The 16,124-nt window shown below is 41.9% G+C and overlaps 2 protein-coding genes across 8 annotated transcripts in view; both read right to left on the bottom strand.

Moving 5' to 3' along the window:
• chd9 (chromodomain helicase DNA binding protein 9) overlaps positions 1–4,778 on the bottom strand; it is a 68,590-nt gene extending 63,812 nt beyond the window's left edge. For 5 of the 6 annotated variants that reach the window (XM_060859042.1, XM_060859044.1, XM_060859046.1 and 2 more), the window contains exon 1: positions 4,620–4,778. The gene's annotated coding sequence lies outside the window, so the exon portion shown is untranslated. Of the gene's footprint in view, positions 1–2,758; positions 3,093–4,619 lie in introns of those variants that run through there. The other variant, XM_060859043.1, reaches the window with a different exon arrangement.
• Positions 4,779–8,595: 3,817 nt separating this feature from the next.
• Positions 8,596–15,687, bottom strand: aktip (akt interacting protein). Of its 2 annotated transcripts, none has more exons than XM_060859181.1 (10): positions 15,516–15,687; positions 13,484–13,577; positions 12,998–13,206; positions 12,706–12,770; positions 12,433–12,533; positions 12,104–12,192; positions 11,258–11,356; positions 10,527–10,634; positions 10,205–10,265; positions 8,596–8,887 (listed from the first exon to the last, which is right to left on the bottom strand). In XM_060859181.1, exons 2-10 carry the CDS (start codon positions 13,523–13,525, stop codon positions 8,780–8,782), a joined length of 882 nt encoding a protein of 293 aa, XP_060715164.1. In that variant the 5' UTR covers positions 13,526–13,577; positions 15,516–15,687; the 3' UTR covers positions 8,596–8,779. The 2 variants fall into 2 exon arrangements, with proteins under 2 accessions (XP_060715164.1, XP_060715166.1); XM_060859183.1 differs by lacking the exon at positions 15,516–15,687 and adding an exon at positions 14,924–15,026.
• Positions 15,688–16,124: the final 437 nt, after the last annotated feature.

Here is a 16,124-nt window from a genome sequence, read left to right as displayed (position 1 = left end):
TTACTCATCAGAGAAGAGCTGAGTGAAAAGAGTTGCTGAGTGAAAAATTTCCAGGTGACCAACTTGGAAAGAAACTGAGGAGGAAAAAATTTCGACTGAAACCTTAAAAAAAATAAAATAAACAAATAAATAAATAAACAAACAAACAAACAAATAAATAGATAATTTTTAAAATCGACACGGCTATAAAAATAACATTTCAACATTTTTCGGAGAAACTTCTGAAGGAACTGTTTGAAAAATATCCTGTTACAAAATGATTTCTAACTCACCCTTGTGTTGTGGTTTCATAACACATTATGAAAGTATAAACACAAAACGGTGCTACAGGCTTCTTGAAATCCGGTTATCGGCGTTTTCTCACAGTCCACGCTGACTGGGAGTTTTTTTTAATTCATTCAGAATGAATTTCTTCAGTTTTTATTTGACTGCAGCACCGTGTTGTTCTTGTTGTTGTTGTTAACGGTGCTATCAGCGTTGGAACTCTTCCAGTTTTTGCAGGTCAGTGTAACACACTGTGGTTTTATCTCAATCCCGGCTTGCACGCTCCATTATCGTCCGCCCACACACGCCGCTTCCAGCCGAACCCGCTTCAGCGGTTGGTCATCACCCTTCTTAAAGCGTACTAACGACTTATCTGTGACAGTCTCCGCCTCATCTGACACCTTCGCAGCCCCAAATACGTTCGTCCTGAGTCGCAGATGCACGAGCGCCGATCGCGTGTCTACGGCTGACCTAAAACTCAAGCGCTGTTACTTCACAGCCATGAGGCTTGCGGTGTGACATCATGCTTATAGCAAGAATAATGTACAGCCATCTATTCTTAGCGAGTTAGAGTCATTGTGAAAACAGAATGTAATGTAATTCCACATAGCAAAATAGAATCTAAACAAAACATGATACTGAAGGAAACCAAATTTAATCCAAATTTACATCGTGTTATTAATGAGTAGTGACATTCGCTGATCAGAAGTCCTGTCCTTCTTAGTTCTACTTGTTTCTGGAGGCGACCGCGAAGTTCTCGAGTCTGTCCTGCTGCACCGAGACAGCGTCTAGAGTCTACCAGCGGTGCATCTGATTAACATTAACATATAAGTATGTATAATCCATGTTGGGACCAGACACTCGGTTATATTTTTAGACATCGGTCCAGTGACGCCAGAAAGCTGGGTAAAGTTGAACTGCATGCAAATACGGCGCGGGAGAAACGAGCGCACGGTATCCGTGGCGAAGGTCGCACTGCTGCTTGTCCTTCGTCTCGTATACTACGATCCATACTCCTCCTATATGTTCTCCTTTCAGAGCGTTTCGTTTTAGCCGCGAAAACGCCGTCAGGTGGAACGCTGGTTGCGTCACCTGCTAAGAGTACATTATTCCCACGGCAACCGGTAGCAGGAGAGCCTACTCACGCCTTCATAGTACAACGACTGGAGACTTGGCAGCGTGAACGGAAAATAAACGTTTTTTTATTTCCTACGTCAATGACACAAAACCTTTCCAGCTTCGTGTGATGTCCGGAGGGAGCTCTGCGACGTTCTCTAGACCGGCCTGCGCTACACCGGCCTAAAGACCACCTGTTGACCCGATTATATTTATACAGATATAATTAGTGTCGATAATGTCTGTGATTAGCTTTATTAGTCCCGGTAAAAGCCGCGATGTTCTTATAACGTTCGCAAAGGTGTTGATAGTGAAAGAATTTCATTAAAAAAATGTGAAGCTTAAAAAATATTGAGCTGAGAAGGGACGTAGGAGTTAAGTTCAGTCTAAACCTTTCTTGTTAATTCGTACTATTAGTTCCTTGCTGTCGTCTTCTCCTTCTTCTTACTAGTAGTAGTAATACTAGTAGTAGTAGTAATACTAGTAGTAGTAGTACTAGTAGTAGTAGTAGTACTAATAGTAGTAACTAGTACACCTGGAGTGCTCAGATGATGACAGACTTTTATCCAAACACCTACAGTAGTTTCTCCCTAAGCTTTGTGTACGTCTGTTAACTTTGACATGTTTTTTCCACTCGTGTGTATTTACACATATATTACAATAATAATAATAAGAAGAAGAAGCAGAAGTATTAGATCGGACACTTTAGGTCCTGTGTTTTAACATCTAAACATCTAATTTGACCTCAAAATATTGATCCTTTTCCTGATGAATCTTAATTTACTGTCATCATATTAACAGATATTCAGCTTGACCGGTTCGTTAATTATTAACGTCGTCGTTATTGCGACTGCGTTCTTCTCACGTTGTTGCCGTCTACGGTGAACTCTTACGACGTCTGTGAGTGAAGTTTAATGAAACCGCGCCGGCTTCGTTTAGTTAATGTTACTGAGAAGAACTCGGTGATCTCCAGGACTGCGTTTTTATCGGCCCGTTGTTCGGATTAGATTTCTCGCGAGTCTGATCCGAGTTTGTTTACACGGCTGAGGAAGGACTTTTTATCCAAAACGCTTATGGTGTTTATGGCTAACGTCTACATCTACATCTACATCTCCAGGATCTCCAGGACCGCGTCGTGTCAGACGCCCGACCTGTCGATCGGATTAGACGCACGGCGGTAAAATCCGAGTCTTTAATCCAAAGCGTCCTAGTCTAACTTTTACTACTTCTACATGTCCAGGACCATGAGGACCTTTCTCGTCCTCCCCACCTGTTGATTTGTTTACACCTTCGGACTAAAGGTCTATAAACATGACGATATCTGATACATAAATATTCAGACCTAAGTTTAAGGTCCAAGTTAAATGTTGGATCAGACCTGCTCCTTTTTGTGTGCATGTCATCGAGATGTCTGGGATGTTGACGTGAGAGGTTCAGGAAGTTCAAGTGTGGACTGAAGCCGGGGAACTAAAAGTACACGTGTGGAGATAAATAAACCCACGTCAGAGGGAGGAGAGATGGTTTAGGATGAAATAGAAAGAGAAATAAACCACTGGCGAGAAAAAGAGAGACATGAAGCCATACAGCAGGACCTCGAGTCAACGCTAGATTAGACCTGGTCTGATCTACTGTCGAAGACTGAATTCACACAGTGAAGAGTTTAAAAGCTGGAGTTTGTTATCTTCCTTCTTGTTCCCTGTAAGTGTCACGTTCTTATTCTTATTTTTCCTTTCTTACTTTCTCTCTCTCTCTCTCTCTCTCTCCCCACACACACACACACACACTCTTACACTCGCTCCACACACACACACTCTCTCTCTCTCTCTGACACACACACACTCTATCTCTCTCTGACACACACACTCTCACTCACTCTCCCTCACACACACACACACAGTCCCTCACACACACACACACACACACACAGTCCCTCACACACACACACACTCTGTCCCTCACACACACACACACTCTGTCCCTCACACACACACACACTCTGTCCCTCACACACACACACACTCTGTCCCTCACACACACACACACTCTGTCCCTCACACACACACACTCTGTCCCTCACACACACACACACTCTGTCCCTCACACACACACACACTCTGTCCCTCACACACACACACACTCTGTCCCTCACACACACACACACTCTGTCCCTCACACACACACACACTCTGTCCCTCACACACACACACTCTGTCCCTCACACACACACACTCTGTCCCTCACACACACACACACTCTGTCCCTCACACACACACACACACTCTGTCCCTCACACACACACACACACTCTGTCCCTCACACACACACTCTGTCCCTCACACACGCACACTCTCACACACGCACACTCTCACACACGCACACTCTCACACACGCACACTCTCACACACGCACACTCTCACACACGCACACTCTCACACACGCACACTCTCACACACGCACACTCTCACACACGCACACTCACACACATGCACACTCACACACACTCTCTCTCTCTCTCACTCCCACACACACTCAGACTCCTTCACACTCTCTCCCTCCCACACACACACTGATTCACTCACACGCACTCACACACACACACTCACTCTCTCTCACTCACTCACTCACACACACACACACACTCTGTCCCTCACACACACTCTGTCCCTCACACACACTCTGTCCCTCACACACACACTCACTCTCTCACACACACACTCACACACACCCTCACACACACTCACTCTCTCTCACACTCCCTCACACACACACGCACACTCTCACACCCGCACACTCACTCTCTCACTCCCTCACACACACACACTCTCTCGCTCACTCACACACACACACACACTCTCTCTCTCACACTTTGATTCACTCACACACACACGCACACACTCACTCTCACTCACTCACTCACTCACACTCCCTCTCACACAAGCACACTCACTCTCTCACTCTCCCTCACACACACACACATACTCTCTCTCTCACACTCTTACAGACAGAGACACACACACACACACACACACACACACACATACTCTCTCACACTCTTACAGACAGAGACACACACACACACACACACACACACACACACACACACACACACACACACACACACACACACACACTCACTCACTCACTCTCTCACTCCTTTCCTTCTCGACGACGTTATATTGTGAAGCTAAAAATAAAAAGAAATGAAATAAAAACACACGCACACACACAGCACTACTCACCCGAGCGACCCGGATCCCCTCACTGGCGAACTGACGAACAAAAACAAAACAAAACAAAACAAATATCGATTCTCTCTTTAAAATCTACTTATATCGCTGTTGGCGACCTCACAGCTTCCACCAACGGTGACGTCAGAGTGACGACACGCTCATTTGCATACCGGCTAAGCTCTGCGCGCTCTGATTGGTCACCTGGTTTTGAATTGTAAAAATAAAAACAAACGAAAGATATTTTTTTTATTTTTTTTTTTATTGCCCGGCGGTTCGTTAGGATTGTTTAAACTCGCCTAGGATAGTTTTTGAGAATAAAGTGTTGACGCGTTTAATTCACATACGGAGCGTTGAACAAAATGGCCTCACAGGAGAGCGGACAGCCAATCAGAGGAGAGCTTACACAGAGCAGTCGACCTGAAAGAAAACAGGCAACAGACAAGTGTGGATTTACTTCAGAAAATAACCAGACACGATAACATATATAAGTACTGAATAATAACAACAACTGTAGCATCTCGGGGTTGTTGTTTAGTGAGATTTATAACGTCTGTGTTATACGGCGTCAGAGGTTGTTTTTGTCGTCGGTGTTTGTCGACATCTAATGGCCACATGTGGTATTGCGCATCGCAGTCTCCAGAGTCGTTGAGTTTTAACACCAAAACAAACACTTGTAACAAGCACGTGACTTTAACTTAAAATGTTTGGACAAACAGGGGCACAGAGGATGATGGTGGAAGCTGGGAATAAGCCTACATTATTCAAACACACTTGACCATCACACCATATGTGGTTTATCCCCAAAGATTTGGACACACTTTGATCATTTCATAGAATGGATGTCTCTGTATAATGAAGAATTACAATTTCCCCAGACCTCCTTAAACCGACATCACTAATGCTCTTGTGGTTCAACAAGCAGAACAGTGCTAAATCCTCAGATGGATATGTACGTGAAGATCAGGTGGTTGCCCTGGCAGAACCGGACAGCCCACTAGAACCTGAGGCACTGACCCATGACTGACATTAACATGTGCTGTATGATTGTTTTCTCTAATTCTTCCCACGTAGCAGTCCTGATTGTAGCCCCATGATGTCTCCACAAGTGCTTAGACAGCTGTTATGCACCCTATCGGCTGTATCTAGTGCATTGCCCAATTCCCAAAATACACTTCTCTCCAAGGACTGCTAGACAGCAACAAGTCCCCATCTATGTTAAAGGACTACCGTCTGGCAGAACTCTGGGTGGGATGTTTCTGTGGGCCGATAAGCTTATGTTTTATTTCAACAGCCACCTGTCACAATTCACTGAGTACGTAATGTCCCTTTATGCTCTGTTTCTGAGCCTAAAGCCTAAGATATAAAACATGTATCTGAAAACAACCTTTTAGCTAGCAAATACCTCGGCAAAAAGAAGTAGAGAAAAAAAATAATAAAATGCTCTGTGGTTGAACCCAGGATTCGGACACAAGCAATCTATTATAGTGTACGTTGTTGAGCTTGTTATACAGCCTATGGAACTATTTAAACCAGACAGTGATCTTTCAATCCAAGGCACAAGGGGTTCCTTGTACAAGCAGGGGCTTGACCCAGTGAGTGTCGGTTGTATCATAGTTGAACAGTACACCCTATCGTGATATATATTCTACAATCTAGATTATTTAAAAGAACCTCACACCCGGAAGTCTTTACTGCTCGTAACTGGGCGTCACCATGCACTTTCACCAGGTTCTACAAGGTTAACCTCACCCCTACCAGTGGCATAACTGCAGCACACGTCCCTGAACAGCTTTCTGATTATTCACACGGTCAGTGCGGACATCTGCTGAAAAGTACAATCCGTCTGATTCTCACCATCCTTGTTACGCACGTGGTACGCATGTTTCTCTCTGGTAATTCTGTTGGTTTTCTTTTGTTTTTTGGCCCTGAAATAAAGCCACAAACACCAAATAGTGTGCAACCAAATTTATTCCATCTCAGTCGCTTGTTATGAATTAGTATCTTCAGAGAACATGACTTTTTAGAACCACAGCCAATACAATGTGGTGAAGTGTTTTAATTTTTTTTTTTTAATGGCATTGGTTAGATACAAATAATCATGACATAATGGGTGCATGATAGCAGGTCACATTATACAAGAGAACGCTTTATGCTCTAATCCTGTTTTACTTGTGAGGGAAAAAAAAAAATTATATAGCCATCTATCTATCCATTCATTTATTTTTCTATCCATCTGTCTATCCCTTTATTTTGTGTGTCTACCCATCCAGCCATCCTTCCATCTCTCCATTCATCCATGTTTTGGAATTCCAGGTTGGATTTTGAGCTCTTTCTGGCAGCTCAGATTTCTTCTGCTACACAGGAAAATGCCGCAACTTATCGACTCTATAAACATTTCATTTCTACGGGAAATTACTTTTTGTGTTTATTTTAGTTCATAATGCTGAACGTATCAAAAATGTAATTTCAGTCGTATTTACTTGCATCACAGCTAAGAATAAACCCAAGGAGAAATGAGCATACATAGGAGTTATCATTGACTGCAACCTTTATGTGTATGCGAACTGACTGAAAAAGAGTCGGTTCAGTTTATCTCACAGGTTTTGGTTATACACTTGACTTTCTCATGAGGTGCTGGCAGAATTTCATCTCATACATGACGTGAAACTGAAATGTTCAATTTATTTGCCTGAAGATAGCATCTTAAAACCTCACAGTGTTCACACAACCATGCCTTCATAGCAAAAGGGGATAAGTGAAGAAATATGAATAGCATAACAAAACAACAACAAAAAAACAAAAACAAAAACAAGGCTTTATCTTTTTAATAATAATATAAATAAACTGCTAGGTTATAGAAAGGTTTTTTTTCCCCTTTCTCTGAAAGAGTGGCCTTTCAATTTGCACACCCGTCACTATTTACATATCAAACTCTGCCCATCATCCATTTATTAAACAGACAGACGTTCACTATACAGTATGGAAAGAAATGAGGCTTATAAGTTATTGTCATAATTAAAAAGGAATTCGTCTGGCTCCGCATTATATATTAAAACTATTTAAACACAGTATACTTCATTACACAAAAATGGGCTGAAAAAGAAAAACTAAATCAATAAAACGAAAAGCAAAAACAAACAGTGTAGTGATGTCCAGTTTACCTGCTTAAAAAGGTGAGATGAAAAAAAAAATAATTTTTATATTATATTATATATATATATATATATATATATATATATATATATATAAAAAAAAAAAAAAAAAGGAAATCTAAATCAACATCAAGTCAAACTATAGGATAGAAAAATCCAAGCTTTTTGTTCTACCAGTTTATCAAATTCTAGCCGTCTTTTCCTCATCAAGATGCCTGGATTAAATCTAAACCTGACCAAAAGATTACATTTGTGTAAATTGGATTGTTGGACCATTTAGTGAATAATGCCCACTCCTACAATTACAGCCTAGCTCATTAAATTGGTAGGCAATAAGCTTGATTTTTTTTTCCTTTACATTTAAGCAAATAATCTCTTGTCATCAAACCATAAGCTGCACATCTTAACCACCTACTGAACATTATGAATTTACAACCAAGAACCATTAAAATTTTCTCACACTAAATAGTGAGGTGGTCTGTTGCACTTGGAAACAAACCAAATAAGGTAAATAAACAAAAAGTGAAGAGAAAGAAAGAAAGGAAAAAAAAAAAAAAAAAGGGGTGTATGTTTGATAGTGAGTTCTACATAATACGCAATCTGACTGCGTTCTTACCTTGGGGGTAGTGACTAAATTCCGTTCAGCGTTCAGGTCTATACCACAAAGCTCAAGCCTGGTTTAAAAATATCTTAAGCTGGTTCAGCAAGAAGAGGCCGAAATGCAATTGCTTTACAGCTGAGCCAAAAAAAAAAAAAAAAAAAATTTATATATATATATATATATATATATATATATATATATATATATATATATATATATATATATATATATATATATATATATATATATATATATATATATATGAGGGAGTTCATGGAACTGCTTTGAGATTTCTAGACGTAGGCAGCCATGGTGAGTCCAAGTGGCATCGGATGGAGTCTTGCTGCACCACTGCCACTTTCAATACCACCAACACCACCACCATCCCCACCACCTCTGGTGCTGCAGATTCAGAGTCAGGTCTGGAGCGGATACTCCTCTTTACTGAAGGGCAGCGTGGACCCGGGTTTCACCCACGACAGTCCTGAAACTTGGAGCCCTTTCGGCTGGTCCTCAGGTCGTCTCTGTGGTGATGAAACAAAAGGATTAGCTTTAGCGAGGGTTCTGAATAAAGCTTGTGATATTGTGGATTTCTGGACATGCATGTGGTGTAACTGCGTTGTCCATGTACGTTGTACATTTACAGCATTGAGCAGACACCCTTATATATAGTGACATACGTTTATATCTCATTTTATACAACTGAGCAATTGAGGGATAAGGGCCTTGCTCAGGGGCCCCAGCAGTGGCAGCTTGGTGGAGCTGGGATTTAAATGTACAACGTACTGACCTGTAGTCCAATACCATAGGCACTGATGATGATTTGATGGAACAATGCTGTTTAAGTGGTACCCGAGTGGTACACGTCGGGTTTACTGGCGTATTTATGCTTTCTACTTCCTTGTGACTGTGGGGCTTTTGACACCTGGTCACGTCATGCGTTTTCTGTGATCAGATAGTTATCCGATCGTAAAAAGACCAGGTCTAAATGCCCTCCGAAACGTTTGAGACGTTTGGACAGGTGTAAATGAATGTGGTTGTTCAAAAACAGTTTTAACAAATCAGACAGCTATCGGATCAGAGAAAACACATGAAGTGACCAGGTGTAAAAAGGCCCTGTGACTCCGCTTGTCATACCTAGTGACCTGATGTTCATCTGTTCATTATACTGTACAATAAACACGACATGAATGAAAAGACGCTGGTGAATAAAACTTGCTCCATTATAGAATTACAGTTTCCCCCTTTCTTTTTTTTTCTGGACACTAGTTTATGCAGGGTCTCCACTGATATACCCTCAAGAAACAATAGAAAACCGAGCTGTAAATAGAGTCGCGAATACGTTACATGAGCTGAGGTGCTTTTCTGCTCACCTCACTCGTACAGAGGCTAAGAGAGTTACCCTAACTTTCCTGTCAGCTCGAACCTATTCAATTACATACAATTTATCCATAAATCGGTCCAAGACGCATCACGGAAGCCCTGTTCGATTCACATGCATTGATCAGAGTTCAGCTACAACTGATATCTACCCAGTGAGTTTTTTTTCCCCCCTTTAACATTCTGTATAAACTTTAGAGACTGTTTCTGAACCGCTCAAACCAGCCCTGTCACCGACACCTGAAGTGATCTGTATCTGCAGGATTGTATAAATCTAGCTTCTGCCACACGATTGGCTGATTATATAATGGAGTGGATGAGCATGTGCACAAGTTCACAATGAGTTAGATGTGACGTATAAGCACATTACGCATGGCGATGCTTTACCACGGACACGTAACGCAATGTGTAGCTGCGAGAAGAAGCCGGTTTTTACTTGTTTTGGAGTGTCCAGGACTCACTTTGTGTGTGAACATCTTCTCTTTTGCCTCTTCGTGTACAGACGGGTTCCATGGAGAGAAGCTGGATTGGAGAAATGACAGGGATTGGGGTGGAGGGGGTAGGTGTGTGTCAGATGGAGCAATTTCAGGGTGATCTACAGTGCTATTAATCTACACTTTAAAATCATGTGCATTAAATATTTTCTGGTGCTAAGACGTTTGAAAACATTTGCATTTGAAGCCAGTTTCCTCACAGAAAATGAACAGAAAGTGTCAGAATACCGTAAACTCGACACGAAACGTCGCCCTCGAAGCACAGCGACATTCAGAGATGCCTACTTGCCTTATTGCATAAGGATCGTCGATTCTGGGCTGGTCGAAAAGATGGCTGTTGCATAGTTTCACGCTGTCGACCACTTTGCTTTTGAAGAGCTGAACATCCTTGTCGTATCTGAGTCACGAGAGAAGAAGAAGAAGAGGAGAAAAAAAAAAAAAAGGAACATTCTGCATCTTTTTGCTGATCTGCACAATCATACAGAGAGCACTGCAGAAATACTCCTGTAAAACATTAACTCAGCTTTACTGCCTTTTATGAGACTCATTACTGCTTGTACACAAGCCTTTCAGCCTGGCTTTCATGTCCTTAACCATGTTAGAAGAGTTATGCACACAGCAAACACTGATGTGAAGCACCGTCAAATTTGTGTAACGCTAAAGCAATTACTAAAGTTTGTTCTTTTTTCAGCACAACCAGACAGACAAGACAGAGACCAGGGACACCCAGACAAGACACCCAGACGGGACACAGACAGAGACCAGGGACACCCAGACGGGACACAGACAGAGACCAGGGACACCCAGACGGGACACAGACAGAGACCAGGGACACCCAGACGGGACAAAGACAGAGACCAGGGACACACAGACGGGACAAAGACAGAGACCAGGGACACACAGACGGGACAAAGACAGAGACCAGGGACACACAGACGGGACAAAGACAGAGACCAGGGACACACAGACGGGACAAAGACAGAGACCAGGGACACACATACAAGACACACAGGGACTTACAATACAGCAGCCTCAGGGTTGAGAGGTTCCATAGTGTTAATCTTGTAAAAGATTGTCCGTGCGTACATTAGCACCTGCCAGATGTGGTTATGGTTCCGTCTGCAATAAATAAATAAATAAATAAATAAATAAATAAATAAGGAATGAAAAATGATTTATATTCAAAAAATCAGGAAATAAAGACAACACAAACTCAAAGTAACACTTAAATTTGAGTATTCATTCAATGATGACAAACAGCACCAAGTTTCAGTGTTGACTAACTCATTATTATATGTTAATAAAAATAATAAATTGAGTGAATATAACACTTCTTTCGTTCAGACGTTTTCCACCATAGTTCATGTTTATACGCTTTTATGGGAGTCAAATTAACTTAAAATTAAGTTGGTATGGAGAACAGGTTACACGTCAAGCTCAATTTATGTGTCGATAAAAATCGTAATCGTTAGCAAACTGTGAAGGAATGAGGGGAAAGAAAAAATAAAAAAATTGGAACATATTGTTATAAGAAAATCAAGTTTGAGGTGGTTAAAAAAAAAGAAAAGGAGAGGAAAAAAAAAAAAACAAAACCTCTGCTATTAAAATTGGGCTGCATCACAATACGGTCACTGATTATTTTCCTAATTCAGCACAACATATACAATACCTCACAGGCATGCTCGCAAATCATGATACGGTCCAGGAATCAAATTGCACGCAGGGAGAACTCTGGTCTAATACTCTGATTTATTACGTATTAAATATGTCACCTACGACCCTGTACGCCGCACAAAATATGCCAAGAATAATTCCATCTTCTAAACTATCCATTAGTGCAAACAGTTTGACCGCAGCTACACTCACCTCCATTTGGTGAACGCTCTCCTGACATCCAGTTCTCCAGAAACAGGGTCCACCAGCGGGTGAAACACCGGGATATCGAACACCACTTTCTGCCAACGACAAACGTTTAAAACGCTGTTATTCTGAATGCAGTTTGTTTGGAACATCAGCTTCCTCTGTTGCTGAGTAAACAGCAACCGCACCGACGGCACGATACGGACAAGCCGACACACGCTTTAAAAGGTATCCGTTAGACCAAAGTGGCAGAGCGACTCCGCTTTAGCTTCCGGGCATAAACGTCAAGGCTGTGGTGTGAAACGGAGGTGTGTGCAGAAAAGTGAAGTACTCACGGGACATTCTCCGTCGGGATAGTTGTCAGGAATATACACCGTGAATTTAAAAACGCCGTCCTGGTACAATCCGTGGCGGATGAAAATGACACCGAACCACACTGCGAGAGGACATAGAGGACTGATCACGCTACTGCGAGCGGCTTATCTTCCAGTCAATAAACAAACATCGATGAGTTTGTTGTTAAAAGCATCGTCACGATAAACAGAATAAATTCCCGCCGCTATTTTAAATATTTTGGCAAGAAAGACGGCATTTTTCTCTTTACTTACTCAGGGCTGATCTGTAAGAGGGCTGAACGTAGATGCCCGGCAGTTTCTGCTTTATTACCAGCGTACTGCAAACAAAAAAAAACGGAGTTGGAGTTTAGATGAAATGTGTTTTGTAGACATTTTGTAGTGCGTTTTAAGAGTCGCGGTATATTTTGCGACTCGCACTGTAATCGTTCAAGTTGCTTCAAAGTTCAAAGACTAAAATAAGTGTACATAAAGTGTACCGTAAATCCCTGTGTTGTACTAGTAACTAAATAAAGAAGAAACCCGGTTAAATAAAAACAGTACGTACAATTCAGCAAGCAGGGAATACTCCAGGTAAAATGGTCCGTAGGAGGCGTGGGTGCCGTTGGTAGCCTGCGCCGCTGAAGCTGGTGATGACGCTTTAGTGACTGGAACTACGTTCTTGGGTATGGAGGGAAGCTGCTTCTTCCCGAAGGAAGGACGAGCCGGACTAGCTTTCTGGTCACCTGGACCACCCTGCTCCTCGCTCTCAGATCTCTAAACAAACAAAAGAACAAAAAAAAGACCATGTTAAGCACTGGTGTTAGTTCAGAAGTTTCAGAATCTCAAAATTACCTCAAAATATAATTCCTTTTAAACTATTGCAGCGAGGGACACAGAGCTTTACCCACAGCTTCTTAATCATTCTCTTAAACATCGAACAAATTTCTAAATTGTCCTCAAACAAAACTAGATATAATGGAGCACCAACCTTCAGTGTCTCACAGGAAGACACAGAAGATCTGTAAAAGCATAAAAGTAGGTCTTGTCTTACCTTGCGGCCGGCGTTCATCGACATGTTCCAGAATGTACTCATTACTCATGGAGAGCACAGGGGTTGTGCTGCTATGCTTCTCATACAAGATTCACTGGTGGAGTCGGGGGGACAAAAAGAAAACAGTGATGTCAAATTGAGACTCCTAATAAATAAATAAATAAATAAACAAACAAACAAACAAACATAAATCTACAGACAAATCTAGGGACTTAAGATAAGACTCCACAGCTCACAGCTATATATGGTTGAATGACAATAAAAGCTTCTTGACTTTGACATTACAGTGAATCATAATACAAATTGAGTTCTTCTCATCACACCAACATCAAATCAGTGAACGCCATCGACTCCCATCGTCTCACACGACCAATCGCCGACCCCCCCATCGCCGAGCGCCATCAATGCAGACGACCAACCGCCGAGCGCCATCAATGCAGACGACCAACCGCCGAGCGCCATCAATGCAGACGACCAACCGCCGAGCGCCATCAATGCAGACGACCAACCGCCGAGCGCCATCAATGCAGACGACCAATCGCCGAGCGCCATCAATGCAGACGACCAATCGCCGAGCGCCATCAATGCAGACGACCAATCGCCGAGCGCCATCAATGCAGACGACCAAACGCCGAGCGCCATCGATGCAGACGACCAATCGCCGAGCGCCATCGATGCAGACGACCAATCGCCGAGCGCCATCGATGCAGACGACCAATCGCCGAGCGCCATCTATGCAGACGACCAATCGCCGAGCGCCATCTATGCAGACGACCAATCGCCGAGCGCCATCAATGCAGACGGCCAATCGCCGAGCGCCATCAATGCAGACGACCAATCGCCGAGCGCCATCAATGCAGACGACCAATCGCCGAGCGCCATCAATGCAGACGACCAATCGCCGCTTGTCCCACGTGCATGTTTATACACTTGTCTTAAAACATTTCAGGATGTCAAAACAAACTATTCATTCCTATCTTGTTAGAACTTCTGAAAGTTTTGCCTTCTCTAGTAGCATTTCAATATGCAAATGACCTCGACCAGCCAATGCATATGTAAATGAGCTCGTGACGTCACAGTGACGCTTCTACAGCCTTGGTTTTTTTTGGTTTGTTTGTTTTTTTAAGCTTTCATCAGCTACTTTCCCCTGAAGGGCTGGACACAGAGAAGGGAAGTGTCAGGCTTGACGCTGTAGGACAGCTGATGACTATCCCATGTGCTAATGAGCTCTCTGGTCTCTTTAACATACACCATGCACAGATGGTTGAGATTATTACAAAACACACCCGTATTACACATCAAAAACATATTCATACATATGTGTACAAAAAACACCCGAATACAAAATGCTAACACATTAAACAGGCTTTTTCCTAGCATGCTAATATTAGCTATGCTATGCTAGCTAGCTACCGTTCTACAAAGTCCGTGGCGACTTACTTGATGTACAGACCGAGATCTCGGTCACAGTTTTGTACTTCTTCAAGCTCACAGCTCTGGTACCATTTTTAGCTTCATGATCAATAAATAAATGCAGGAGTTCTTTTCCTACCCATTTTCCAAATCAAACCCCGCCTCATCCCGCTACGATTGGCCGATCCTTCTAATCACGCGCTGTCCGTCATTCGCTAAGCCAATCCTAGTACAGTACACTAACTTGTCGGAATACGGGTGCACAAAGACAAATCCACCCAAATTCCTTACCAAACGTCACACGCCCTTGATTACAGGCGGGACATAACGTATATAAAAAAATCCCATTGGTTGCTCTGACTAAAGCTGGTTTAAGCGCCGCGTCTGATTGGCCCATATCCTGTCAATCAGCAAAGACGAAGCTACCACTGTTGTACTTTGCATTTACACAAAATGTTATTTATTAACGAATGTATTCGCACAAATACATCGAATAGTGATTGAAATATTAATTGGTCTTTTTTTTATATGCTCATTAACCCTGACGCACATTAAAGTACATTCTGTGTCGTTAACAGGACAAAGCTAAAGGTGTTGTTATTGTTTGTAATAGACTTACCTCACATCCAGCAACTGTCCACCAAATGTAGTTTATCTCCGATTAAATAAGATAAACCAAAGCTGTCACCATCCTAATCTTCAGACATTTTTAAAGCACTTTTATAGATATTTGAGCCGTTTCCTGGCTGACCGGTAACCAGCAGTCCTACTTTCCTCCGATTGGTCAACACACCCTAGAGAAGAAATCCATTGCTAACGTTCGCTGTCAATCATTTCATAATCGGCAGTAAGTTATTTGATTGGATGATGCATGTAGAAGGCGGGATTTAAAGGATACTATGCGTTTGCACTTGACACATTTTTTTTAACCCAGTTTACTATAATAAAATATAAAGATAAAAAACCTATATAATATAATATAATATAATATAATATAAATCTTATATAATATTACATAAAATTATATTTATATTATATTATATTACATATTTATATTATATTATATTATTGTGCTCATGCACAATTTGTGCAGTTTTATAAGGAAACTTGCTGGGGACCTTTACTGAGCATCTGTTACAGTTCTTCTGGAGATTTTGCCACACTTCTTTTTTTATTATTTTTATAAAAAATAGAAAATATTTTTGTTCAGATTCAATACTGCATTAAA

The sequence above is a fragment of the Tachysurus vachellii genome, chromosome 23 (genome assembly GCF_030014155.1).
Source record: "Tachysurus vachellii isolate PV-2020 chromosome 23, HZAU_Pvac_v1, whole genome shotgun sequence".
Taxonomy (NCBI): Eukaryota; Metazoa; Chordata; class Actinopteri; order Siluriformes; family Bagridae; genus Tachysurus; species Tachysurus vachellii.
This window is presented reverse-complemented; position numbering and strand designations above follow the sequence as displayed.